Below are 26,476 nucleotides of genomic sequence, written 5' to 3'. Positions count from 1 at the left end.
GAGAGAGAGAGCGAGCACGTGTATGTGCATGAGTGGGGGAGGGGCAGAGAGAGGGGGACACCGAATCTGAAGCAGGCTTCAGGCTCTGAGCTGTTAGCATAGAGCCTGACACGGGGCACGAACTCACGGATCCGAACCACAGACTATGACATCATGACCTGACCAAAGCTGGATGCTTAACTGAGCCACCAGGCACTGCCAAATATGGCTACTTTTAAAAGGGCTTTTATACTTGTTGTTTACACATCATTAAACAAGAGAGGATGATTGAAATTGGGCTTTTTTCAGTTTTCAGAAGACATTTATCCAAACATTAAAAAATACGTAACACAAAACAGAAAATAGATAAATATTTTAATGTATTGTTACCTTCATTTCCATTAGAATACATTCATGGTACTTGAACCTTTACCATTTCTTTGCTATTCCTTTTATTTACATATAACTATTCACCTCTTAGAGGTAAGCAATGTTAAGAATGATTACTAATAATAATTTATACTTAATGATTTTCCCTGGGTATAGGATTATCTGAAACTAAATTCATAACTACATTTTGTTGATATTTTGTATTTTATTTTACTATCTGAACATGGAAACCTAGAACTCTGCGATGTAATCTTAGATTCTCTAAGTACATTTGGAGTAAACCTGAACCCCAAGTCATCATACTTAATAATAATCAAGGCACATAATTTTCTACTTACTTATGAAGTTTAAATTTTATTATGTATCTAAATGTCTAATGTAAGTCAATTTTGTCTACAGTCCTGATACCAATCAGCTTTCTTCAATTACTAAGAAAATCATTGTTCATCAGGAAAGTTTTATCTAAGAAAATAATCACATTTAAGTTAAATGATTTTAGTATCTAAAATTGTAATTAACAATATTTGGTAAATTAAATTTGTTCTTATCATCCCTTATTATAATTTATTCTACCTATATTTTTAGTAGTAGTTTCTACTTCCTATTAGAGGGAGAGTCTTGCAGTGGGCTATCCAGTACAGACCGTTAAAATTAAGTTATTTAACTGTAATTACAATTAATTGTATTAACAATAGTAAGTTGTAATTGTGTAACTTTCATTGATTAATTAGTTGATTCACCTTTAATTGATTAAATTAGTTAAATTCATCTTTCAGGATTTCTTTTTCCTTATCTATAAAAGAATGTCACTGAACTACATATATCATTCTTAAGATCTCTTCCAGTTCTAACATAATAAACAAATTATATAAGTTTATACATTTATAGACTTAATTTCAAAACAGCCTTAAAATATGACAGCTCTATGTTACAAAATTGTGAATTACTATTTTCCTCTGATTCAGTTCTAAAATACACTTATTTTATAAAGTCTTCTTAGAATATGCTGAAAGAGGGCTAAAATCAAAATGTTGCATTTGAGTTTAATATTAGTAATGATTACATAATTTTTTGCTAATGCAGATATATCCCTTATCACAAAATGACATAAAGCCAGTGTTTTTATTGAATACGTAAATCTATCTGGGAAATATTTAGCATCTGATTTTTGAGGTGAATTCCTTTCAAATACATTTAATTTCAGTGAAAAAGCAGAGAATTCTGATTTGTCTTAAGAACAACTTTGAGTATAACAGATTAATTGATTTTAGGTTTCAGGGGGAAGTCGCATACACAGTGGTATGCTCTCACTTAAGGTCTCCTTCCATGAAGGCACAATATTCTGATCACTGCAGTTGTTAACGTAGAAAATTCTTAACACTGATCAAAGCAGACTAGTGGCAACACTATAATAGCACCACTGCTAGAACAAAGGAGCCAGAACAAAAAATGGAATACAATGGGAAGTGAGCAAAAATCAGCTACTGACAACTGAAAGAATCTTTGTAGTAATGAAAAGACTGAAAATGAAGCTTAAAATTCATTAAAATTATTTTGTCTCATTTCTCAAAAACAGAAATATAGTGATTGGTCTAATGCTTAAAAGAGGCACTGGAATTCAGGTTTGTTTACATTTTTAGAACATACATCTTTACGACATGATTTTTTTTTTTTATTAGAAATATGGTTTAGTGAGACAGAACTGTGAAGCACAATCAAAAAAAAATGTTTGGAGAAGGCAAACTCAGATTTAAAAAAATCTGAGGCAGTGTTGTATTTTATAAAAATACAAATTCTATGGTTAAGATGGAAAGTACATGTTGGAAATATTTCTGAATCCTAGTATGGTATTTTGTGTTGTGACATTCTAAAAAGCACCAGATATTTCTATTCTCACTTGAGGAATAAGTGGTATTAGAAGTCAATTAATATTCACAGTCTAGTTATTTGATTTAGAGATTGGGGTTCATTCCAATCCAGTGTTTGATTAATTGATGTGCAATAGCTCGGCTTGGTGGCACAAAGAATGCCTGCTGCTTCCCTTTGGTCAGAACATCCACAACCTAAAATATACCATAATAAAATGTATTAGGATTTCAACACTGTCACACTTAAATACTATTCTTATGCTTATACAATCCAATTAAACATGATGATTTTTACAGTGAATAACAACAGGAGAAAGTGACAACACCCAAGTTCAACATGCAAAATTTAGTACAGTAATTTCAGTAGATTCAATGAAATTTGACAATTTATTTAACAAAATATTCCAGAAAGACATATTCTCTTATGAAAGTAAGGTCACAAAAAAGAAAAGTATATGCTCCACATTTATTTTCAAAGTGAAGTCAACTTTTGGAATGGGTTCCCTTTTATAAAATTTTGAAAAAAAAAATCTGATTTCTACTTTTTGAGGTTGAGCATAAAATAAAATTAATTTTGTTTAGGCAAAATCAGAAAAGATTTCAGGTCTTCACTACTAATAGTGTATCCATTTTTTTTCTACACAAATACTTTAGGTCATGCAAAACACAGATAAGTAGTTTATCTTGCCTTCTAGTACTGGAGGATAATGTTTTAAAAAGTTCTTGTGAGTGTATCTTTGTTATATAGTTTTTTTATTCTTGTCCTTAAGCATATTTTAAAATGAACAAGAACTTTTCAACAATTTTAAGCATTTGTATTGATATTTTTTGAGAGCTACTTGTTTTAATGCTGTAAACTAAAATATAAAAAGGTTAAGAATAATATTCCTATTTTTCATCTTTGAAATAATGTTTATCTATTTTAAGTCCATTGAAAGGTATCATTAATCTGAAGGATTGGCATTTGAAATTAGAAAAAGGCACAGAATCATCAACTAGAAGACTCCCACAGAATGAGTTAACATAGGACACATCAATTACATTGTAATCCATGCATGATGAGTGGGCCATAGCCATTCATTCAACTTGTTGAAAACATATATCCTTGCTGTATGCCCAAACTGATACAGTCAGAGAACAATCAATAGAAGAAGGAAATTAAATTGAACTTTACCTGTTCTCTAGTGAACCAGCGGGCATCCTCTATTTCATTCTTGTCAACTTTAATTTCTGTAGACACTGCCACAGCTAAGCAACCAATCATTAAGGAGGAGGGCATTGGCCATGGCTGACAAGAGACATACTGAACATGGCCAACTTTGACTCCACTTTCCTCTTCTACTTCTCTCCGAACAGCATCTTCTATTGTCTCCCCTAATCAAATAGGGCAAAAGAACAAGTAGCTGATGAACATCTCCTAGACATTTTGTGCTCTGAATAGTTCAAACATTTGGAAATCACTTTGGACAGAAACCCAATTCAAAGAATCAGAATGCAGAGCCTAAAACTAGACTGGAATTCAAGAAAACATGATTTCTTTTAGTATATGACCACATGAATAATCAAGATTCCATAATACTTTTCTAAAGGGTCCAAATTTTTAGTTACATTGTAACAATTGTAACATCTACAATTATCCAGCGCTGATACTGGCTAAACATTATGCAAGCATTTTATATATTATCTCATTTATTTATTATCACTAAATAGTTACAAATTATTATTACAAGATTTTTATAAAAGGCTAAAATTTCTTATGTAAGAAATTTTTTTTCTTATGTTGTCAAAAAAGAGCTGAAGACCACATAAAACTACAATTCTAAAAGCCACAGAAAATGAAAGTATTTTTTCTTTCTAAATGTTTTTGTTCTTCTAGAGGACTGTTGACTCAGCTATGATAAATAATGCCTATAAATATAGTTTATATTTCTGATTTGTTGGAATTGAGAAGTAGAATAAAGGTTTCTAAGTTAAGTTTATCTGAAAGCTTAATAATATTTTGCTATTTAAATGTAGCTTTTTATTTGAAATAGATTTATATAAGGGCATCTGGGTGGTGCAGTTGGTTAAGTGTCAGACTTTGGCTCAGGCCATGTTCTCATGGTTTGTGTGCTGGAGCCCCACATTGGGCTCTGTGCTGACAGCTCAGAGCCTGGAGCCTGCCTGAGATTCTGTGTCTCCCTGTCTCTCTGCCCCTGCCCTGCGTGTGCTCTGTCTCACTCTGTCTCTCAAAAATAAAAATAAAAAACATTAAAAAAATTGAAATAGATGAATATATATTTCCTATATTAAAATTAACAACTTATGTTCACCAAAAAATATAGTGGAAAGGTAAGTCATAGACTAGCATTAAGATATTTGCAAGACCATAGCTATAGATTAGCATACTGTAAAACTCGTAAAATAGAAAAAAAAGGTAAACAACCAAAACAAAATTAGACAAAGAATATAAACATGCAAAATTCAGAGAAAATGAAAATTGGATGGCTAAAACACATTTGAAAAAGATGCTCCATCAGCACAGTAATGAAAACTACAGTGACATTATTTCATACCCATCAGAATGGCAAATTATAAAGTATGAAAATCCTAATTTAGTGAAGATGTGGAATAACAGAACATTTCATATGCTGTTAGAAAGAGTGTAAATTGGTAGGGATACTTCAGAAAACAACTTGGCAACATCTACAAAAGGTTAGGATTCTCATATACTATGAGTTAGCAATTCTATTCTCAAGTATAAACCCTTCATGACTCTTGCAAATGTGCACAAGTAGTAACATAAGAATATTCTTGGGGGTGTTTACAATAGCAGAAACTCTGATATAAATTAAACATCCAAGAGCAGAATGGGTAAGTTGAATAATATTTATAAATAAAATGGTACACAGCAGTTAAAAATATAGTCTAGAGTTATTAGAGACAGCAGAGTGGTTAACAGCATGGACTCAGCCAAAATGTCCAGGTTTGTATCTCTGCCCTACCCACTCACTAGCTATTTGATCTTGGGCAAGTTATCCAGCTCCTGTACCTTAGTGCCCCATCTATAAAACTGCTGTAATAGTACCTATTTTATAAAGCTGTATGAGGATCATATGATTCAATATATGGAAAGCCTTCGAAACAGAGTGGCACAATGTATGTTTACTATTATTACTAGTGCAGATTAATACTGGAAGTTAAGATTAAACATGTATATTAATTATCATTTACTCCACAAATTATTTATTGAACTCTTACTGTATATAAGGCACTGTTCTAAGGGTTTGGGCTACAACTATGAATGAAGTAAGGTCCTAGCCCTTATGGAACTTACTTTCTGGTGTGAGTAGATAATAAATAAGTAGATAGATAAACAGATACAAACATACATAAGATAATACATACATACATACCATGTCAGGTGGTGATGAGTGCTGTAGGGAAAAGTCAGGCAGGATGACAGAATTGTGAGTGTAGGGTACGAGGCTAACTAATGTATTTGGGGCTACCTGAGAAGGCCTCTTTGAAAAGGTGACTGGACAGTTGAGTCCAGTGAGGTGTAAGTGATACAGATACCTTGTGTAATAGCAATATATTAAAGAAGAAATGTTGAATTATCAAAACCAAATTATTCTAGTAAAAACAAAATTATACCACTTAAAATACACAGAAAAATAATTTAAAAAGATCCCAATTTCATAGCATGAGAATTTGTCAAATGCTATCTAGAATTTTTATTTGTGAATTATAAGTTAAAGGAAAATTAAAGTTATGAAGAAAAAGGCTTACCAGGTTCAATAAATCCAGCAAGGCAAGTAAACATGCCTGGGGGAAATCTTTTCTGCCTGCCTAAAAGGCATTTGGTCCCATCTGGATGAATAACTTGCATGATTACCACGGGATCTGTTTTTTAAAAATAAGATGAATGAATGATAGAAAAAAATAATTTAGACTCATTGTGTAAAATCACTGTCGAGTACTATAATAAGTTGTATCTCCTAGAACAAGACTCTTGTCTAGTTATGTGATGATTTCTTTCTGCCTGATGACAAAGTATTTCAGGGAAATTGCACAGAATATTATAAACTAAAGGAAGACCATTTCTGTCTTCTAAATAGCAACAATTATTATATACTTATGGTATGCTAGGCATATTGTTATTTTTCAATTATAAAAAAGTTACAGAAGATATTACATGGCATAAAGAAAATACAAATTTTACTATGTAAATGTGAATTTCCCTCTCCCTTCCATCCTAATCCTGAACAAAATGTTTTTAAAAGCTAATGTGGCTCTATGATTAAATTTTAAGCCATTAAAAAAATAAAATTTAAATTAAGTAACAGTTTATTTCCCAGAAGTCACTAATCCACTAGGTCATGACTGAGAACAGGAATCAAATGTAAAATGCTCCTGAGCAGTGAAAACAGGGTTCACCAAGTCATGCACTTTACTACCAGGACACCTGCTCAGATATTGCTCAGACTATCTATTTTTTTTTTCACAAGTTTTAAAGGACTAGGTTCTCAGATTTCCAAACCTACAGGAGACTCCAAAGCAGCAATTAGAAGGAAGAGAGCAGGAGGCAGACACCAGCAGTGATGAAAAGCTAGTTTTACTGCTTTGGTGATGCCTCAAACAGGCACTGAAATGTTGGGGCTTTTTTTGTTTGTTTGTTTCTGCACTACATGGATCCAGATTGGTGGACTTTTGAAACCACCTATTTTAATACATCAAATTCATATTGATTAGCCATTTCTAAACTATGAGTTAATTATATACAATGTCCCTTACTTAAAAGTCATGAAAGTATACATACTTGTAGTCTTAAGAGTTAAACATACTTTTAATAAAAAGGTAAACCCCTGAACAACTCAAAATCTTGTCTTCAGAGAATGTCTTATTCCCTAAGATTCCAGATGGCTGAGATTTCACTGTAGATGAAAAGGCTTACCAACTCTTGGATAGGATGTATTGTGAACACCATGGAGGCTAGGACAGCCTTCTTTTAAGCATACTCTTTTGTAGCCACCTTCTTCGATTTTAGTTGTACTTCCACACGTTGGGCAGAACTTATATCGACTGTGCCAGGCAAGAACAGATCTTGCTTGAGCTACAACCCCTTTAAGAGAAGCATAAAAAGTTTTAATTCTGTGATAGACTGTAAACAAATTAATATCAAGTAAAATGTTAAGTCAGTAAAGGCATACTCTATATTTTCTGAGTAGCTCTGTGATCAAGGATGTTAGTATTCCTATTTTTATGATGTGTATATTTCTTTTAAAGTAAAAGATTTAATCCAACAGATGACATATGAAAATTAGATTTAACTTTAATATGAACTAATAAATACAATTCTCATATAACACAGATGTACTAACATCTATCTTATATACTATATTACCTCAGGCTTTTACTATAGATGATTTTTAAATTTTGGATATACAAGATTCTAGTGTATAGTGATTTTATAAAAATTGACTTTATAATAGAGACTTTTACAAAAATACATTACAAAGCCAGTTCCTAATTTAGACTTAGACTATATAAAAAAAAATATTAGTAGGAAACTGTAGGAACTTCTCTTTTCCTGGGTGATTAAACTACTGTTCCTTGTCACTGTGAAACATATCCTGTTTACAACTGGAAACTTAATGGAATGTTAAAAAAATACTGTATTTATAACATTCATGGTTAACTTTGTTCATGAAAAAAAAATGCCTACAAGAAAAAAATCTTAGTATATATATACTTTGGCTAGATACCCTGATATTTCAAAAAAGAATATGGCCCGACCAGAAATATTACAACTGAAGCAATAAAACTGGAAATGCTACATTTGCATTTGCCTGACAAACTTGCTCTCCCTAAAATACATTATTTGGTCTAAGGATTTTTGAAATAAGCAAAATAACCATAAATAACAATATTTTAAACTGGGAAACAAAAACTAATAAACCATACATAAAAACAAATGTAATACTGAAATTCAATGAACCACAGGCAACATTAAATATTTGTCTACTACATTACCTTGTAGTATGTAATTTATGCTAAATATCTACATTATTTCAATATTGTTTCAATAAGACAAGCTAATATTTATTGAGTACATGCTATATGCCAACATCATGCAAAGATGTTTGTATACATGATTTTATGTATGTATGTATGTATGTATGTATGTATGTATTTATGAATGAATGAATGAAGAAAACAGGTATATTTTTATTGGACTACCTGAAACAGAGGATAGTGTGGTATGGATGGATAGTATGAATGACAAATAATACAAATATATTTTATGTGAAATAAAAAGCAGCTCAATGGGTTACATCATCTTATTTAATGGTTAGAGCAATGATATAGGTACTATTATTATCTTTTCCTGAAGGAGGAAAATGAAGCATGAAGAAGTTACATTAACTATGTAAGTTTACACACTAAATGAATGAAAGGTCCTCAGTTTCCTAACTATTAAAAAAAGAGAGAGAGATTGTTTTGATATTAAACTTATATTGCTACAAAGAAATTTTCTTTAAAAAGTGCAGGGTTGGGTAGGTCAGTTGGTTAGGTGTCTGCCTCTTGGTTTCAGCTCAGGTCATATCTCATGGTGAGTTCAAGCCCTGCATTGGGTTCTGTGTTTACAGGACAGAGCACAGCTGGGGATTCTCTCTCTCTCCCCGTCTCTCTGCCCATCCCCCGCCCCCCCAAATAAGTAAACTTAAAAAAAAGTGCAACTTTGGGGCACCTGGTTGACTCAGTCGGTTAAGTGTCCAACTCTTGATTTCAGATCAGGTCATGATCTCACGGTTGTGAGATCAAGCCCTGCATTGCTCTTCATGCTGGGCTTGGAGCCTGTTTAAGATTCTCCCTCCTACTCTGCTTCCCCTGAGTGTGCGCATGTGCTATTATAAAAAATTACGTGTTCTCCACAGATGTGAAGAATAAAACATATCAATTCAGACATTGGGAGGAGGCATCTAAGCAGCCTCTGGAAGGGCCTACCACACATCTAAGGAAAGGTGGACATTGAGAGTGACCTCTTCGTTACCTCCCATTAACTTTTCAATCAACCACAATTTAGCTTATATTCCTTCCACTCCACTGATATTCCACTTGTTAAATTCATCAATAGCTTCATATTCTAAAACCAAAGATCCTTTAAAAAAATCTTTTTCTATCTTATTCAAATTCTCAACAGCATTCGGTATATTTGACCACTCCCTTGAAATACTCTGCCATCTTGGTTTCCATGAGCATTCTCCTGTTTTCCTCTTAGGTTATAGCCACACTGTCAACAATACCTTAGGTGGCTCCTCTGTTTCTACCTGACTTCAAAATTTAGGGGGATTTACATGTGATTCTAAGGCTTTTTCTTGCTTGCTCTCAATTCTCTAAGTAATCTCAGTAGTTCCCTGAGATTTAAATATCACCTTCATGTTGATGACTCCCATATGGGTATTTCTAGTTTAGACCTCTCCTCTGTGTTCCAAATTCTAATATCCTTCTCTAAATCTAAATATGCCCAAAACTAAAATCTTATTTCTTTCAAGTCTGTCTTGCTTCCTTTGCTCAACTTGTCACCCTATGCTATTTTATCAAGAAATATCACTATCTACCAAATTACTAAAGTCTCAAACCTAGCAATTATTCATGATCTTTTTTCTTCATCGTTATATATCCCAAACCCAATCCATCAACAAGTGCTGAAGATTTTCTCTCTAAAATATATCTTGAACATGCCCCCTTTTCTCCATCTCTGTCACCTTCATTCAGGCTGTAGTCCAGGTTACTATCCTCTCTCTCAGTAGTCTCAACCTACTGATTAAGCCCTATCAATTTTACCTCCAGAACATCTTAAACTCTCCCTTTCTCTCCATCAACCCAATGCACTGTAATCTCTTAGCTAGGCTACTGTAACCTTCAATCCCCTCTAATAAGACTTCTGACTTCACAATTCATGACCTACAATTCATGATCTACAAAGCAGGCAGAGTGAGGGGTTTTGTTTTTTGTTTCTTTTTAAAACATAGGTCAGATTACAACATTTAAATGAACTTTAGAATAAAACTCCTAATTTCTTACCATGGCATATAAGATCCCACCTGAACTAGCATACCCAGCAACAGCAAACAAAATAGTCAAGGTCTTTGCCATCAGGCTCAGTGTATAGCAGGTGCTTAATATTATTCAGTGAAGAATCAAATAAAACCAGCATGCAGTAGGATTAATTCTAGGGAAACTAATCTTGGCTGATTAGAACTGCTGTAACTGCTCAGGAGAGTAGTCCCCTAGAGTGAGAACTTCAGGAAATTTCTAATGAAGACAGCCTAACTTCATGGCTTGATGAAAAAAGTGTGCCTCCTAGAAAATGCAGATATATATAATTCCAACCCAGTTCCCAAAACCAGATTATTACCAATACAAGTAAACCGTATTCACTTCTTACCAGCTTCTTTTTCTTTCAACTGCAGAAGAGCTGGCATTGGAGGATGAAGAAAATAACAATTTTCATGCCTTTGCTTAAATTCTTCAGCAGCAACAGGATCTATACCTAGAGCAAACCAGGCAACCAACCCATCTTCTTCTCTTGGGACTTCTCCAGCATAATTAAATGACTCTTTCTTCACTTCAAGTTCTACTCCAAGGAAAATCAAGGTGATCTTTTCAGGCTGAGCCAAATAATCTTTTATATCTGTGTAGCTCAGCTGACAAAGCCTGACTTCCGGCTGTTGGAAACTTTCTTTATTGCCACCTAGAGTAACCAAGGGATTTAAATCTGAGAAAAGGATATAAACTGTGGCTGGATGGCTTTCTTTAGCTACTAGCCAGTCAGAATTATTTCTTTTTTCACTTTTTCGGTCTAATAGTGTTCTGCTAAAATAATTTTCACATTCTTCCACTTCCTTAGTTAGGAACCAAGGCTTCATCCCACCTTTAGCATTAGCTAGTAAGTTAGCTACATGCTTATAACCCCAAAATTTAGCAATGTCCAGTGCAGTCTGCCTTGATTTATTGACAATGGATCTGTCACACCTACAAATGGAAAGAAAAATAAAATAGGAAATAAAAATTTTCTTTAATATTTATTAAAGTAAAATATTTCCAGATGCACATAATAGCCCTCTAATCATTATTACGTAAGTTTTTTTTTTTTTTTTTTTGTACATGATGTACTAATGGGAAGGTTAAAAGACATAATCATAGATGATGCAAAGTTAGAGATAGCAAGATATTTAAAATTTTTGGAGAACTGTAAAATAAAAAACAGTAAGTTTGATGTGCTATAGGAAGAAATTACAATTTTACAAGGGGTTCTTGATAGCCATAGTGGGTAGATCTACATTTTCTACCTGGGAGAAAAAGATTAGACTAACTCATAAATTTGCTTCGTTATTAAGTATGAAGGGTTCCTCTCTCAATAGAAGAAAAGTTTTTAGTTAGGTATTTTTCTATGTTTTTATATAATAAAACTGGTCAACAAGTTATTTAGAAGTCTATTGGTATAAATATGGCTACATGAAAAATTTAAAAGGAAATATGTAACCCAGAAATGAAACCACAGAGCCCTTCAAGTAGTAGTGCCTAAAATGTTTACCCTTTGTCAAGTAGAAATTGGACAACATCTGGGTGTCCATTCCTTGCGGCATACATTAAAGCAGTCCAGCCATTTTCAGAAGTTTCGTTGAGAAGAGATGGAGAATGACTGAGGATTACGGTTAACCTGGCAATATCTCCTTCTGCAGCTGAATAGTGAAACTGGGAAATTATTTCTTGCTTTGGGCTTCTTTTTATAGAAGACATTTCTTCCTTAAAAAAAAGGAAAATAGAAAAAAACCTTTCATTTTCATTTGCTTTTTGTTCAATGCTAGAATATTATGTGAATGCTGATATAATTAGAATAGGCATGGTTTGTAAAGCTATATACTCAAGAGGTCATTTATAGCCAACTGTCATCATAGTATACATTTCAAAATTGTTATCAGTTGAGAATTTTAAATATAATTCACCATGGGGGATGTATAACACAATGTATAAAGAACCTTGGCAATAAAAGAGAATGGGGGGGGCATATCCTTGAGAGGGGGTGTCAAGGTACCTGAGGCAGATCAGAGAGATTTCAATATAGATCAAGGGAATGAGAGGGGTTAAAGCAGACAGAAGTCAAGTCAGAGGGTTTTTAGCAGATGATAACTAGTATTCTCTTAGAGGCAATGTTGTCAGAAATAGGTGCCTGCCTTTAGGAAAATTATGATCCTACAGCTAATTATTCGAAACCTGTGTTACGTTTCACTTGAAAATACTTTTTTGCATTCCCTTGTACAATTAATTCTACAATCCATGTGGGACTATTTTTGTTCATGGTGTAAAGTAGCAGCAAGATTCATTTTTATCCAATGGATAATCCATTTGACTTGGCACCATTCTTGAAATTACCATCTTTGTCCCATTGTGCTGCAGTTGTCATCCTTGTCATAAATCAAATGACCATGTATTTTGGATCTCTCATTGAACACTGTGCTGGTGGTCACTTTGTCAAAACTTGAATGACAGAAACTATTTAAACCATTAACTTTGTCTGCTTTGTTACTCCATTTTTTCAGTAAGAACAAAATATATAGAAAATGTTTCCTACCTCTTTATAAAAATTGTCTTATTGTGGATTGAATGTGGTAGGGCACAGACTGAGCAATTCTTTGTGGAAACAGTTCATGCTTAAATTCTCTAGGAGTTATGTTCTGAGAACAAAGTACTTTTTAAGGTATGAATTTTCGTTTAGTGAAATGCTACTAAGAATTGATTTGTGATTCTGACTACACTTCTATCATTTTAAGCAAGAAGATATTTAGCCTAAAAAGGAAAGGTTATAATCCATACATTTTGACTTCTTTTGTGTCTAGTGTTCTCACAATGCAATTTGGCTGATCAATTTTATAGGAGTATGAACAAAATTTAGGGGAAACATGGGCCAAAAAGATTAACTGTTCACCTTTCCTGTTTGTATTTTTCTGCTACTTATAAAAAAGGTCAAATCTGACTACTCACAAAAGGGGAGGGGTGTGTGTGTGTGTGTGTGTGTGTGTGTGTGTAAACAGGTGATGGGGATTAAAGAGCACTCTTATGACGAACACTTAATAGTGTACAGAATTGCTGAATCACAATATTGTACGTTTGAAACTAACATAACACTGTATGTTAACTATACTGGAATTAAAACAAAAAGCTTAAGAAAAAACTACTCACAGGAATGGTGAAAATATGTTTACAACTTAAATTAGAAGGAGTGATTTCTATATTAGAAAACAACTTTTTATTTCTTTTGATTTACCATAGAATTTATCTCACTGTTCTCTTCATATTGAGATTTCTAAATGCTTTACGAATATTATCAATAAGAAAAACTACAACTTTCCAGGACTTTATTTTGAATTATTGCTGTATACTGACTCATGTATGGTCTCCCTTCCAAGTTGCCTTTCCCGTAAATTGATTTTCCACAAAATATCACACAGGTTCTTCAGTTAGGTTTTCTTTAAGCAATATTTTACTGTCTTACGTTCTGAGGTCATTCATTTCTTCACCTTCCCAAGAGGCCACTCCACAGGACAGAGTGCAAAACTGCCCTCCAAAAATATAGTACTATTCACTATCCCCAGTACAGTTCTTAAGGATTCAATATTCTCAGGAGAAAGGAAGCTTTTTTTTGGCAGAAAAGCCATCTAGAAACAGAACCGTTTCTCATTCCAGAAAATTACACAAAATCTGAAATCCAGCTCGGCTGCTGGATTTATTTTTTCGTTTCTCATTGACGGGTTTTCCACAAGGTAAGGATTTGAAGGTAGGATAAGGTGATTTAGCTAAATGCCGCCCTTGCTTTCCAAAAAGAACAGACCATTCTGAGAGGTCGTTTAACGAAGGTTAAAAGGGCCTTAGATTTTAACGAAACCACATCCATTTTTACCGATGTGTACCCGAGGCCCATGCCTCGCTCAATGTCACATGGTTCAAGAAACAGGGCAGAGTTCAAATACGGCTCTGTCAGTGAAGTCACTGCCCATTATTTAACGATTTCCACGTCCTTGGGCATTCGAGGTGGCCATTTAACCAGTCAAGCAACACGTACGCAATCTCTCTCCAAACGCTTAAATGCCTTGAGATAGTTTCTTTTCTTGTTATTACTGTGAGATTCCTTCTTTTAACGTGAATCTACAGTTGAAGCAGCATTTTGTTTTCCCCACCTCAAAGACTGGACTGGAAAGCCAGCAGCAGCCGAGAGGCTGCGCCCCCGGCCCCCATCGGGAAGCTCCCGCGCCTGCACCCGCACCGCACCCCGAAACTGCGCCAAACCACCCAGCATGGGCAGGCCGACAGCGCTGAGATCAAAAAGCACTGAGAACTGGCCACCCAACCCAGAGCGGGCACCGGGGACGACTAACTTGCCGTTGCTGTTACTAACCAAAGGTAACCAGAATAGAGGAAAGCAGGATACTGCCGCAAGACCGGGAAAACCCCACGCTCACTCTTCCCGGCGTCAGAAAGAGCCTTCCTGACTTCCGGCGGAGGGTCGCTGTCCTCGCAAGGTTTTATGGGAAATGTAGTTTGAGGATCACAAGTTGTGCGTGATCCGTGAAGGGGAGGGGCTTGGGGGTGAACGCGTTCGGGAGCCTGGGCGGGGAGGTCACTGCTGTTAAGGTCCAGCTTCTTGGTGGTGAGTCAGGGGCTGGTTTTCCTTTTCCGTCATACGGAGACATGTTAAGTGTGGTGCGGACGATGGAAAACCGTAGGTGTGTGGAAACGGTTTTAAGTTTGTCAGTATTTCACACCAGTCACCTAACCTCTCCTGTATGCTTTAATGCAGTGGCGTGTTCAAAGTCGACTTGCGCGTTGAATAAACCTGGTATATTGGCGGGACCAACTTACTCCAGTATATGACCTTAAATAAGTTCTGGGCCTCTGAAACTCAACTCCTCATGTGCAAAATGGTACTATATATTGATTCTTCATTCATTTAATCGTCCTTTGAAGGGTGTATATCAAGCTCCCATAACACCTCTTTGGGTTATGAGGTTAAAAGAGGATAATGCATTCAAAGCTCTTAGGAAGTTGAGGGTTTAGCTAGTACTCACAACACCATTATTTGTGCTGTTAATTATTTCATTTCCTAAAGCCTAAAGAAGTTGCGTGAGTTCGAGATTACAAAGCTAGGTTTTGGTAGTCTCCTGGACCAGAGGTTTTTTCTTTACTGAAATGCATCCTTGGCATTCAGCATATTAAGGAGTCTGTTATGTTAAGGTTGACCACTGCTTCCTGCCTGAATTTGAGATATTGGAAGCTTTCTCTCATGACAGTGAAGTTATGTATACCGGTCGACATTTGCTTTCATTACTGCTGTTTTTATTCTTTTTATTTTTTTTTGCTTTTGTATTTTTTTTTTTTCTAAAGTGAATGAATGAATGAATGAATGAATGAATTTAGTAACCTCTACACCCATTGTGGAGCTTGAAATCAGTATGCCAAGATCGAGAATTGTGTGCTCTTCTGACTGAGCCATCAGGCACCGCATCTTTACTGCTTTTTAAACCTGTGTACTGTGCTTTTTTTTGTGAGTAGTTGTCTTTAGTCTTTAATGATTTCCAGGATCACATAGGACCTCAGAAATACTAAGTTTTAGTTAACTCACTTGGAATACCCAATCTTGTATTCAAACTTATATTAAATAGATTAGTATAAGGAGCACTCACATATTAATCATATAGTGTAAACAATTATAAATATATAGTCATTCCAGTCTTTAGTATTCTTGTGAAGTAAACACCAGACACTATATTATTTTATTAATAAATATTTAAGGGGAAGCTTTTTGGAATTATGAATATATATGTAAGATGTAAAATGGCTCTTAAAAAGAACATAACTATGTCATTAGTACAACTAAAATTTTAACAGTAATTCCATAATATAGCAGAGATGTTCAGTATCAAATGTTATTGTCTCACATTTTCTTTAATATATTTTACAGTTGATTTGCTCAAATCAGGACATTAAAAAGTCTCCACATTACATTTGATGTTTTTTGATCTATAGATTCTCCTGTAGTTTTTCTTGCAATTTATTTGAGAATAATGATTATCTGCTCTGTAGAGTTTCCCATATTCTGAATTTTGTAAATTGTATTCTCACATTATCTTATTGCCTATATTTCTTGTAAACCGGCAGTTAAATCTACAGGATTTTTCAGATTAAAAAAAATTTTTTTTCCATGAGGAGACTTTATAGGTGTTATTTATTACCTATTATTTTACATTAAGTGGCATACACTGATTGTCTATTTCATGTTACAGTTGGTTATTGGGTTTAGGTATTGTTAGGCTGATAAAGTTTATGATAAACATAAATTATCCCATCAACTTGCCAGCTAATAGTTTTAGCAGCCATCGATTATTATTGCTTACGTCCATTATTTCATTACAAGTCGCAAAATGATGATATTCTGATTTGATCATGCTACATTTATTAACAGAAATTCTCTTTTATAGTGAAGAACTTTACCTCATTTAGTACAGTTTACACAGAAAAAAATGGCATAAATGTGAAATTTTCTCATTTATTTCCTAGTTTTTAGAATAATGAGTTAGTTCCCTAATATCCTTCAAGTTTGTTTTTTAATTTTTTTAATGTTTATTTATTCTTGAAAGAGAGAGACAAAGAGAGAGAGACAGAATCCGAAGCAGGCTCCAGGCTTTGAGTTGTCAATACAGAGTCAGATGTGAGGCTCAAACTCACGAACCACAAGATCATAACCTGAGCCAAAGTCAGACACTTAACCAACTTAGCCACCCAGGCGCCCCGTTCAAGTTTTTAAATATACTTAGGAACTCATGGATGTTAAAAATTTTAATATTTTTCAAGTTATTGAAGATATTATTATCTAAAAATATTTCTATAATATTTATTATTTTGATGTTCAAATTACTTGTTTGGTCAGTGGGAACCCTAAGTGGGTCCCTGGGTTCTTTTGACCAGGCTACTGTAGTGTTTGACAGTTTACTTCCTTTCTGGCATGACAAAATGTTTTAAGCTCTTACTGTAAATATTCTGCACAGATCTGGAATCAGTCCTTTTTCCAAGGAATATTGGTTCCTTTTAGTAGAAAATGGTATTTAGATACCATTGGTATTTAGATACCATGGTTCTTTGAATTTCAGGGGCTCATCGCTAATAGGTTACTGAATCCTTTCTGCATGTAATCCTCCCCCAACGAAACTGAACAGATTCAGTTCCTATCCTATAGGATTTTACATTCCAAGGACAAGAATGGTGCCAACATGGATATTAATGCCATAATGTTTTTATTTTATTAATTGTCCTGCTTGGACACTTAATGTTCCTCAATATTTGGGGAAAAAGTTAAAACTCTTTAGCCTAGCATTTCTGCCTTCTGTAATATGGACCCAACACATATTTTTTTTTGCCATATTTTCCCAAGAATATCCTATATAAACTGTTTCCATGATCTAGCCAAACTGGCTTATAACAGATCTAGGATGCCTCTGATGCTTTCTTACCTCAATGCTTTTGCTCATGCCACATTTCCTAACTTAAATGCTTTCCCTTAACCAAATCCAACCCATTTCTCAGAGTCCAGCTCAAATCACACTTCTGATGGGTCTTCTAGATTATTTCCATCCACATGTTGATCAGTTTACCACCAATATACCCTTGCTCTTGCCATGTCAGTGTATGCTGGCTGTTATATACAGCAATCGTATTCCTTTGCCTGAGGACTCTTTCTTGTCACCAGAGCCCACTTTGCCTTCCTGCTCAGTAGACCAGCAATGCCAGATAATTAATACTGCCTGGGACTATCCCTCAGTTAATGACTGACATGAATGACTATATAAAACTATATAAAACCCTTTTCACCCTTTCACATACTGGCTACACTGCTGTAAACTGGTTGCCAGATGTCCCCAGAGGAATTATTATTATTATTTTTATTTCTTTTTAATCCACAGTGGATACTTGATTAATAACCAACCCTTTATGCTTGACTTTCCTTCCAAGTTTCACTTCTGTCTTACCTTACCATTGCTTTTTCCTATATAACCAATTGCATATGAATCTTTGTCTCAGGATTTGCTTCTGGGCAAACGTTAACTAAAACAAACATTTTTTTGCGCTACCTGGGTGGCTCAGTTGGTTAAGTGTCTGACTTCAGCTCTCAGGTTATGATCTCACAGTTTATGGGTTCGAGCCCCACATTGGGCTCTGTGCTGACAGCTCAGCCTGGAGCCTGCTTCAAATTCTGCATCTCTCTCCCCTACTCATGCTCTGTCTCTGTCTCTCTCTATCATTCAAAAATAAAATAAACAAAAAATGTCAACAAACTTTTTTTCCTCTTTTTAGTTCATAATCTCTATTATATAGTAGTTAGCCTCCTCTGCATAGTTTGGGAGAATCACCAACTATCATTAAATATATAAATCCCTATTACCACTCATTCTGGTACACACTATATCCTATTGTATATATGAGAATTGCTGTTATTGCAAACCAGTGCATGGAATTTGGATTGATTGCCTTTGAGTTGAATAATTTGGAGTTCAAGTTTGAAACCACGAATTTCTCCCTGCCCATCCATAGCATTGTTTTAAATGCTAAAATGGCCTATCTCTCATTATCACCACCCCTTTAAGATTTCATGGTCCTTTTGTTGTACTTTTTAGTTTTAGCGGCTCTGGAAAGTTAGTCTCTACCTTGTTTGGGTGCCCTGCAAATGAATATTGTATGTAACACACAGACTGTTTCTTAAGGCAGAAATATGCCCACTGTATCCTGCAAATTTAGTGAAAATCCATCTAGTCCATCCATTCTTGAAACTTGAGTTTATGGATAATATAGAAATAAAAGTTTATGTAGATAATTTTATTTGGTAATTAGCCTTAGACTTTCTGAAGATATGTCTTATTCTTGTCACACATTGCTTTAAAATTTTGGTATTAACTCACACTTCATATATTTTTGCCTTATTTTCTAAAAGATTGTATTTTTTTAAGTGAAGAGTCTGATTTAAAAAAAATTAAATATGATAATAGCTGCTTTTCTTTCACATGTAAGGCACTTAATAACATTGGTGGTTGATGGTGATGAGATATGCTGGGAAGCGTGCTTTAACTCTACAATTTAGAGGTTAATTCCATAAAAGTGAGAGTACCTTGAACTTTACATAAGGTCCTTATTGCAAGATAATTTCACATGTAACTATAGTTAGGGGTGTTTCTAATTTATATGCATCGTATATATATTCTACATTCTTGAATATACTACGTTTGCTTTACACTTTGGACTAGCTGTATTCTCCTTTTAAAATACCCTTGCTTTAGATTTTTTAATTGTTCGCTTCTTATCATGTGTCTCTCAGATGTTACCTATATAGAGTGCTTCTCTGATCAGCCTGCTTAGGTAGCTCTCCTACTGGTATTTTCTCATTTCTGGCATTCTTGTTTTGGATATTTGTTTCTGATGTTTATTTATTGCATGTCTTTATTAGAATGTGAATTTCTACATGTAAAGGTCTTTGTTTATGTCAATTACAACCGTTCTCTCTGAACCTAGATTTTGATTGGCATACAGGAAACATTCTGTGAATACTTGTTGATGTTGAATAAACGGTTGTTTTCATATTAAGTTAAAAAATTATTTTTATTTTGCTTTTTTATTTTAGAGAGAGAGAGTGCAAATTGGGGAGAGTGGCAGAGCGAGAGAAAGAGAGAATCTTAGCAGGCTCCATGCTAAGCATGGAGCCTGACACGGGGCTCAATCCCATGACCCTTGGATCATGACCTGAGCTGAAATCAAGAGTCGGACACTCAACAAATTGAGCCACCCAGGCACCCCAAAGTTAAATATATTTTTGATGTTGCTACCATATCTTAGTAATTAGAACTTCTCAAATAACGTTAGACATGCATGCATCAGACTTTCTGTGATTATGTTTGTTTCTGTGTTTATGGAATTTAGTCAGGAAGACAGCATCTGGTTGTTCCTTTCAAAGAGCTATTGACTAATGAAGTAAAATAGATAATAAACAATTTATATTCTATGGTGGAGTGAAGACAAAGTGGAGAGTGCATTGTGGGTACTCAATCTACACTTATAGGACAGGGTTAGAAAAATGTATAGTGGAGACTTAAAGTACTTACCCATGTGTTATTCTTCTCTTTTTCCAGGTCTACTGGGAAGGGTATATGGCCCAGGCTCTTTACCGCTAGGCATGGCTTTGTGACTAATTTTAGCCAATGCCCTGTGGACAGAAGTGGTGCCCTTCTGGGCCAAAGCAGTTATGAGATAGTACCTTGCTCTCCAGATATTTATTAACTTTTCATGGCAATATGAGTATGGCATGTTAAGATAACCCTGTCACAGAGATAGAACTGGCACTCACCAGTTGGAAGCTGCTGTGGAGAGCTGCCAGACTTGAAACAGACTTTGTATGAGTGAGAAAGAAAACTTTGGTGTAAGCTGAAGAGATTTCAGAGTTAACTCACTACCTCACCATAACATTCTGAGTAACACAGAAAACCGTGAGGAAGTAACCTGTGAACTGAGATTGGAAAAGCCAGGAAGAATGAAAGGGCAAAATCAGTTAGTTCATCAGGGATTACTCCTTTCCTTCTTGCCAGGGTAGAGCCTGGTCCTTTGAAAGAGTGAGAGCGAACTTAGAAATAGCAAGTAGGTTAGTACTCCAGATTCTAAGCAGGCAGTAGGGTTTACTAAGTATCAGATATGTCAGGAAAACACGCCGTAAAATCCTGATATTCAAGGGCCCTGGTAGGCAGAGTGCAGACAGCGCTTTGTCAGCAGTCCCCAACTTGTCTGATTTAAGGCCTGTTGTGCTCACTCTGCTTTTGCAAATACATTTCCCCTTACTGAAAATGACAGCATGTAATAGCAGTTGGCAGAGATGACCAAAATAAAACACTTTCCCCTTTGCAATGCGTACATCCAGAAATGCATTTAATCTTTAAATACACTCATTTATGATTTTTATGGGTACCAAGCCACTTTTGTTGAGTTTATGGTAATTTCATCTGTCTCATGATTTTCAAAAACAATTTTCAGAGTTTTTCACTCTTGGAAGTGTATGGAAATGACTGTATTTTTCACATAAACATCAATTTAGTTTATGTATTTTATGAAGAATTCCCAAACAACAGTTTATTCTTATTTATAAATCATTTCTCCTCTTTTGCTGTATGAGTTGTGTTTTATGAAGCAACAACCTTGATATGAGCAGGAGTCTGTCCGATCAGAGGCAGAATTAACACTGCTTTGAAAGAGCAACATTCTTTCTGTGTACTCAAGTTAATTGATGCAGTCATTTAATCATTGAGCCATTGCTCACATTTCATGTTTAAGTCACTTAAACTTGATTTTTTTTTCTTTTCTAGAATGTTTAGGCTGATGAGGATTTAAAAGGATTTGTAGCGTTTAAAAATGTCCGCAAACCGGATTGCAGCATGACATGCATTCGATTCTGTATTCAGTTTTAGTTTAGTTATTTTGAAGCTATCAGATGAAAAAACATCTACATTTAATATTCTGCAACAGGTTTTTCTATCACCATGCCAAAGCCCAGAGGAGCACAGTATATTTTTTTAGTTTTAGTCTTCTATTTTTCCTTAGGATATTTTTGACCCTAGATACATTTTTCCTTTAAATTTGACTGAGCTGTGATCATGGCTCCGACCTCTAGCCTTGAAAGAAGAGGAGTTATGCCTCTCAGGAGCTATGCCTCAGGCACTTTGCAAGTCCGCTGGCAGGGATTATTTCCCAGGCTGTGAAGCGATGACCTTCTACAGAGAGTGAATGTCTGCAGTGCACGTAAATTCCTTCAGCCGTGATTGAGAGCCTTAGGTTTGTTACCTGCTCTATGAATCAGAGTCCATTCTATCTCTATGGAGGACGAATAATTTAGTGCTATATTTAAAGCCACATGTTATGTGCTCACATGTCAGCTAATTTATTGTTGGTGGTGAATATATTTTGTTTTTGAGCCCCATGTAGGGTTAGTTCAGAAGTAAATCTGTGGAGTTTTGGAATGAAAAACTGGGATGACTTTACTATTGTAGAAGGCACCTTACCTGCTATTTCTAAACAAAGTGCCCCTACAGTGCTCTGTCAGCTGTCTCTAACTTATCTGATTTCAGTATCCCAGAGAGGATTTTTGTTGCCTCCTAAGCTATCATTACAACAATAATGTAATGCTGATTGCCACGATATTCTCAGAATACATTAAAAAGAGGAATGAAATTTAGAATGATTAATAAACACTTTTTGAATCTGTAGGATGGCATTTTGTTCTCTGAGCTGTCAGTCTGCATCCAGTGAATTTCTAGAGCTGTGAGAAATTACAGGAATATACCATCTCTCCCTCTTTTCATTACAAAAAGTAACTATACATTTAAAAAAAATGTTTATTTATTTACTGAGAATGAGAGGGAAAGGAAGAGGCAGAGAGAGAGGGAGAGGGAGAATCCCAAGCAGGCTCCGCACTGTCAGCTGGGAGCCTGATGCAGGCGTGCCGGGGCTGATCCCAGGAAGGTCATGACCTGAGCCAAAATCAAGAGTGAGATGCTCAACTGAGTGAGCCACCCAGGCGCCCTATACATAAGATAACTCGTTTTTAACATTATATGATGATTTTTAACAGTAATGTTAAAATGCTTTATGTATTTTATTTTTTTCAAGTAATCTGTATGCCCGCTGAGGGGCTTGAATTTAACAATCCTGAGATCAAGTGTCTCATGCTCTACCAACTGAGCCAGCTAGGCAGCCCCAAAATGCTTTATATATTTTGAGTTCTTGTGAATAATCCTTGAGAATCCATTTATTGTCACTACACCATTCAGCCAGTTTCAATATAAGTCTGACTGGCAGAATTGTGGGAAAACCAGAGTAATTTAAGAGAGGAGCTATGCCATTGAAGGCCATGTGAAATTCTTAGAAAACACTTTACCCTTTAGAAAGCCAGGATAAGGAACCATTACAAAATGCCACTAGGGATATCTCATATAATATTCCATTTTGTCCTAGTTGAAAAGTTATCTGCTATGGTGGTAACATTTCCAGTTTAATCACATGTGGCTTTTCTGGCAACAGGGCCACCAATATGATACTTCTTATGTAGGACCAAGTGCTTTGATCTGAAATAAAATTTGAACAGTAATTGATTTATTCATTCAGAAATAGGTAAGGAATTCTTAAATGTTGATGGAGAATAGTACTCGAAGGTACAACTTATTCAAATTCTATTATCATATCTTTTCCTTTCCCACAGTTTAAACTTAATGGAGATAAGTTATTCATTCAGAAAGTATATCTAATTTTGTTAAATCCAACTGTTTAAACTCTGTGGATAAAGCATAACTTACCCAAGTTATATCTTATTATTTGTTCTCTTTTGTTTGGTTTCTGGCTCTTAGCAAAGGAAATCTGTGATATATTTGGAAGCAGATTTATTTAAAAGTCCCTGGCCTATGAAACTTTCCTGGTAAAACAGAAAAGGAAACTGGAAACAATACTATCTTTGTTCTATCACCAATATGATGGCATTGGTTAATTAGGGAGTGATCTCGGCATCTTCACTTTCTCTCCTCCAGTTCCCCTCACTTTTGCCTCCCCCTCCTTCCTTCCCTCTTTCCCGTCTTCTCTGATTAAGATTTACATTAGCTTACATGAAAAGAAACTAGAGTGATCTAGTAGGAACAGTGATTATATTGATTTTCAAATATTGGTCCTCATCATGAAATAAGAATATAATTTCATCTTTAAGTTTTAATGATCTCAAATCGGATAATAGTACATTATGACTTGATTTGTAAGCCAGCTTTTGGAAGGGTATAGGAATTATCTTTGTGGAATTGTGTAGGGCCAAAGTGTAACGAATGATGTAAGTTAGTGTGATTTATAGTTTTATACTCTTTTTTTCTTATAAGCAGCCTCCTTGGTGTTCCTCTTGTGCCACCATCATTGTTTCAGATATTCTCATGAGGATTACTACAGTGGCTTTATAACTGTTTGTCTGAGGACTCGTCTTCGAATTTACCCTCTAGAATACAGTCAGAATGATCTTTTAAAATCCTGTCATTACTCATTTGCTTAAAATCCATTGTTCTTATGCATCACTTTCAGGATAATATAGGTTATGAGGTTCTTTCTTTTTCTTTTATTGCAATACCACTAATTAAAATTTTTGGAGGGTGTATACCCAGTGTATATTTATTTATTTACAAATGATACACATGTACAAGGTTTAGAATACTAAAAAGTTATTTTAATTAAATAGTATGTTCAAAAATAGAATTTTTTTAAAAAGGTGGTAAGAATAATTGTAAAAGAAATTTTAATATTTTATTCCTGTACTCTTCTCTTTGTCTTAGGCACCCTTAGGGTATGCACCCAACTTTGGAGAATCCATCCGTTCCTTATTTGCGACCGACCCTAGACCCATAGCTAAGTAATTACAGAGGTTGTGGTATGTCACCTCTCCTATTTCTTCTGCTAGAAATACCTGTCCCACCCCACTTCCTCATCCATACAGCCTACTTGATTTTCACAACTCAGTTCCTGTGTCACCATCTCTGGGAAACTGAATTATATCCCTTTCTCTGCTTTCAGAACACTCTGAATAAACCTTTCTTATAGTATTTTATAGTATAGGTATTTATTTTTTTCTCTCACTCAAAGGATTAGGAACTCCATTGGGGCACAACTGTTTTGTTTATCTTTGTATCTGTAGAGGCAGCCATAATGCCCAGCACATGTTATACCCTCAACAGAAGTTAAATGAATTCATGAATGAATCAGAAAGGAAGGCAAGATGGACAGAAGGTAGGAAGGGAGTCAGAGGCAGGGAGAGAAGAATTAACAGGTGTGTTCAAGATAAAACAATCTGTTATTGGTGAAAAGAGACTCATAATCCACATCTTCATGGTTCCCTGATAGTCAGTTGGTAAATATTCAGGGAAGGTAATTTGTGTTATTTTTACGTGAGAAATTCTGATTATATATCAGTATCAAATATAGATATTGCTATGTAAATGCTCTCTGCTTTTGTCCAGGTCCTGAATATTCACCTGGTTACTGCTTTCTATTCAAAGCTTCATTTTTGTCCTTTAGAAAAAAAAATATTCTGTTTTATGTAATGCCGTAGGACCAGCACAGGTATGTAAAATATTCAAGTGCTTAAAGTTCCTTTTGAAATAAGTGTGAGGATAGAGTGAATCATAGGAAGCAGGTTAAGGATAAGGATAATGTATTTTGATGATATTCAAATTCATGCAGCAAAGACCAAATAAGTCAGAGCAGATTTGCTGGTTCATCAGTTGTGCTTCTTCTGCATCCTTATTAGTAAACTGTAACACATTTTACAAAGACCCATCATTTCCCACAGGGTACAGCTCTAGGTTAAGCCTAAAAAAGCAACTTTCATTATAGATCGTTTATTGAAAGTGGAGTGAAGCAATTACAGTATCTCTCTGAAGAGGTATATTGGCCAAACACTCTACTTTGGAATGGTGCATTATACTGGATTAGTTATTTAATACGTTGACTATTACTAAAACTTGGAAATGTGTGTAGATGCCCTCCTGGGCTTATTGATATTGTTAGAAAAGCAACAGATACATTCTAGGGGAAAAAAAGATCCCTCACCAAGTTTCTTAAAAGCTGAAATATAGTAATTTCACAATTGTTGTTTTAGTTCCTTGCAGTTTACAGTACTAAAGAAAGTTGTTTTGAGAATTTACAGAAACAATATTTATCCATTTGACTCACTATAGTAATCATTATTCTGTGACACACTGATGTAACCACATTTCTATTCTGTTGATAACTTGCCTTTGAGCAAATTTAGATGTAAAATATAGGGACCCTTCTTTTATATTTAATCTGTCTGAAGTTTCTCATTTGAAAAATTGGAATAAAATGCATAAGATCTACTTTTTCATAATGGACCAATAATAAAATCCTGGCTCATTTTAGGCAAATTAGTTTTTCTAAGGAGTCAAATAGTCTCCTTGGAAATGTTTGACTCTTTTCTCCTAAAAGTAATGGATTTTTGTCACCTTTCTCTCATATTGGGACTTGGATATTTTCTTTTTCATTTCTTTAAATTTAAAAGCTCTGAGTTATTTGAATATGTCAAATTTAAGTTATTTAAATTAAACTGAGTCTTGTGAGTCTTTCTTGAA

The 26,476-nt window shown here is 34.9% G+C and overlaps 1 protein-coding gene across 2 annotated transcripts; it reads right to left on the bottom strand.

The window, feature by feature from the left end:
• Nucleotides 1–337: 337 nt before the first annotated feature.
• NUDT12 (nudix hydrolase 12) lies at nt 338–14,793 on the bottom strand. 2 transcript variants are annotated; one of them, XM_019450538.2, is made up of 7 exons: nt 14,680–14,793; nt 11,821–12,032; nt 10,672–11,258; nt 7,174–7,341; nt 6,009–6,122; nt 3,412–3,611; nt 338–2,432 (listed from the first exon to the last, which is right to left on the bottom strand). In XM_019450538.2, the coding sequence occupies exons 2-7, from the start codon at nt 12,024–12,026 to the stop codon at nt 2,322–2,324; spliced, it is 1,386 nt and encodes a 461-aa protein (XP_019306083.1). In that variant the 5' UTR covers nt 12,027–12,032; nt 14,680–14,793; the 3' UTR covers nt 338–2,321. The 2 variants fall into 2 exon arrangements, with proteins under 2 accessions (XP_019306083.1, XP_019306084.1); XM_019450539.2 differs by having other exon boundaries at nt 11,821–12,028.
• Nucleotides 14,794–26,476: the final 11,683 nt, after the last annotated feature.

This window comes from Panthera pardus, unplaced genomic scaffold (genome assembly GCF_024362965.1).
Source record: "Panthera pardus isolate Hobbes unplaced genomic scaffold, ASM2436296v1 HiC_scaffold_2, whole genome shotgun sequence".
In the NCBI taxonomy this organism is placed as follows: Eukaryota; Metazoa; Chordata; class Mammalia; order Carnivora; family Felidae; genus Panthera; species Panthera pardus.
The sequence above is the reverse complement of the archived record's forward strand: the minus strand, read 5'-3'. Positions and strand labels throughout refer to the sequence as shown.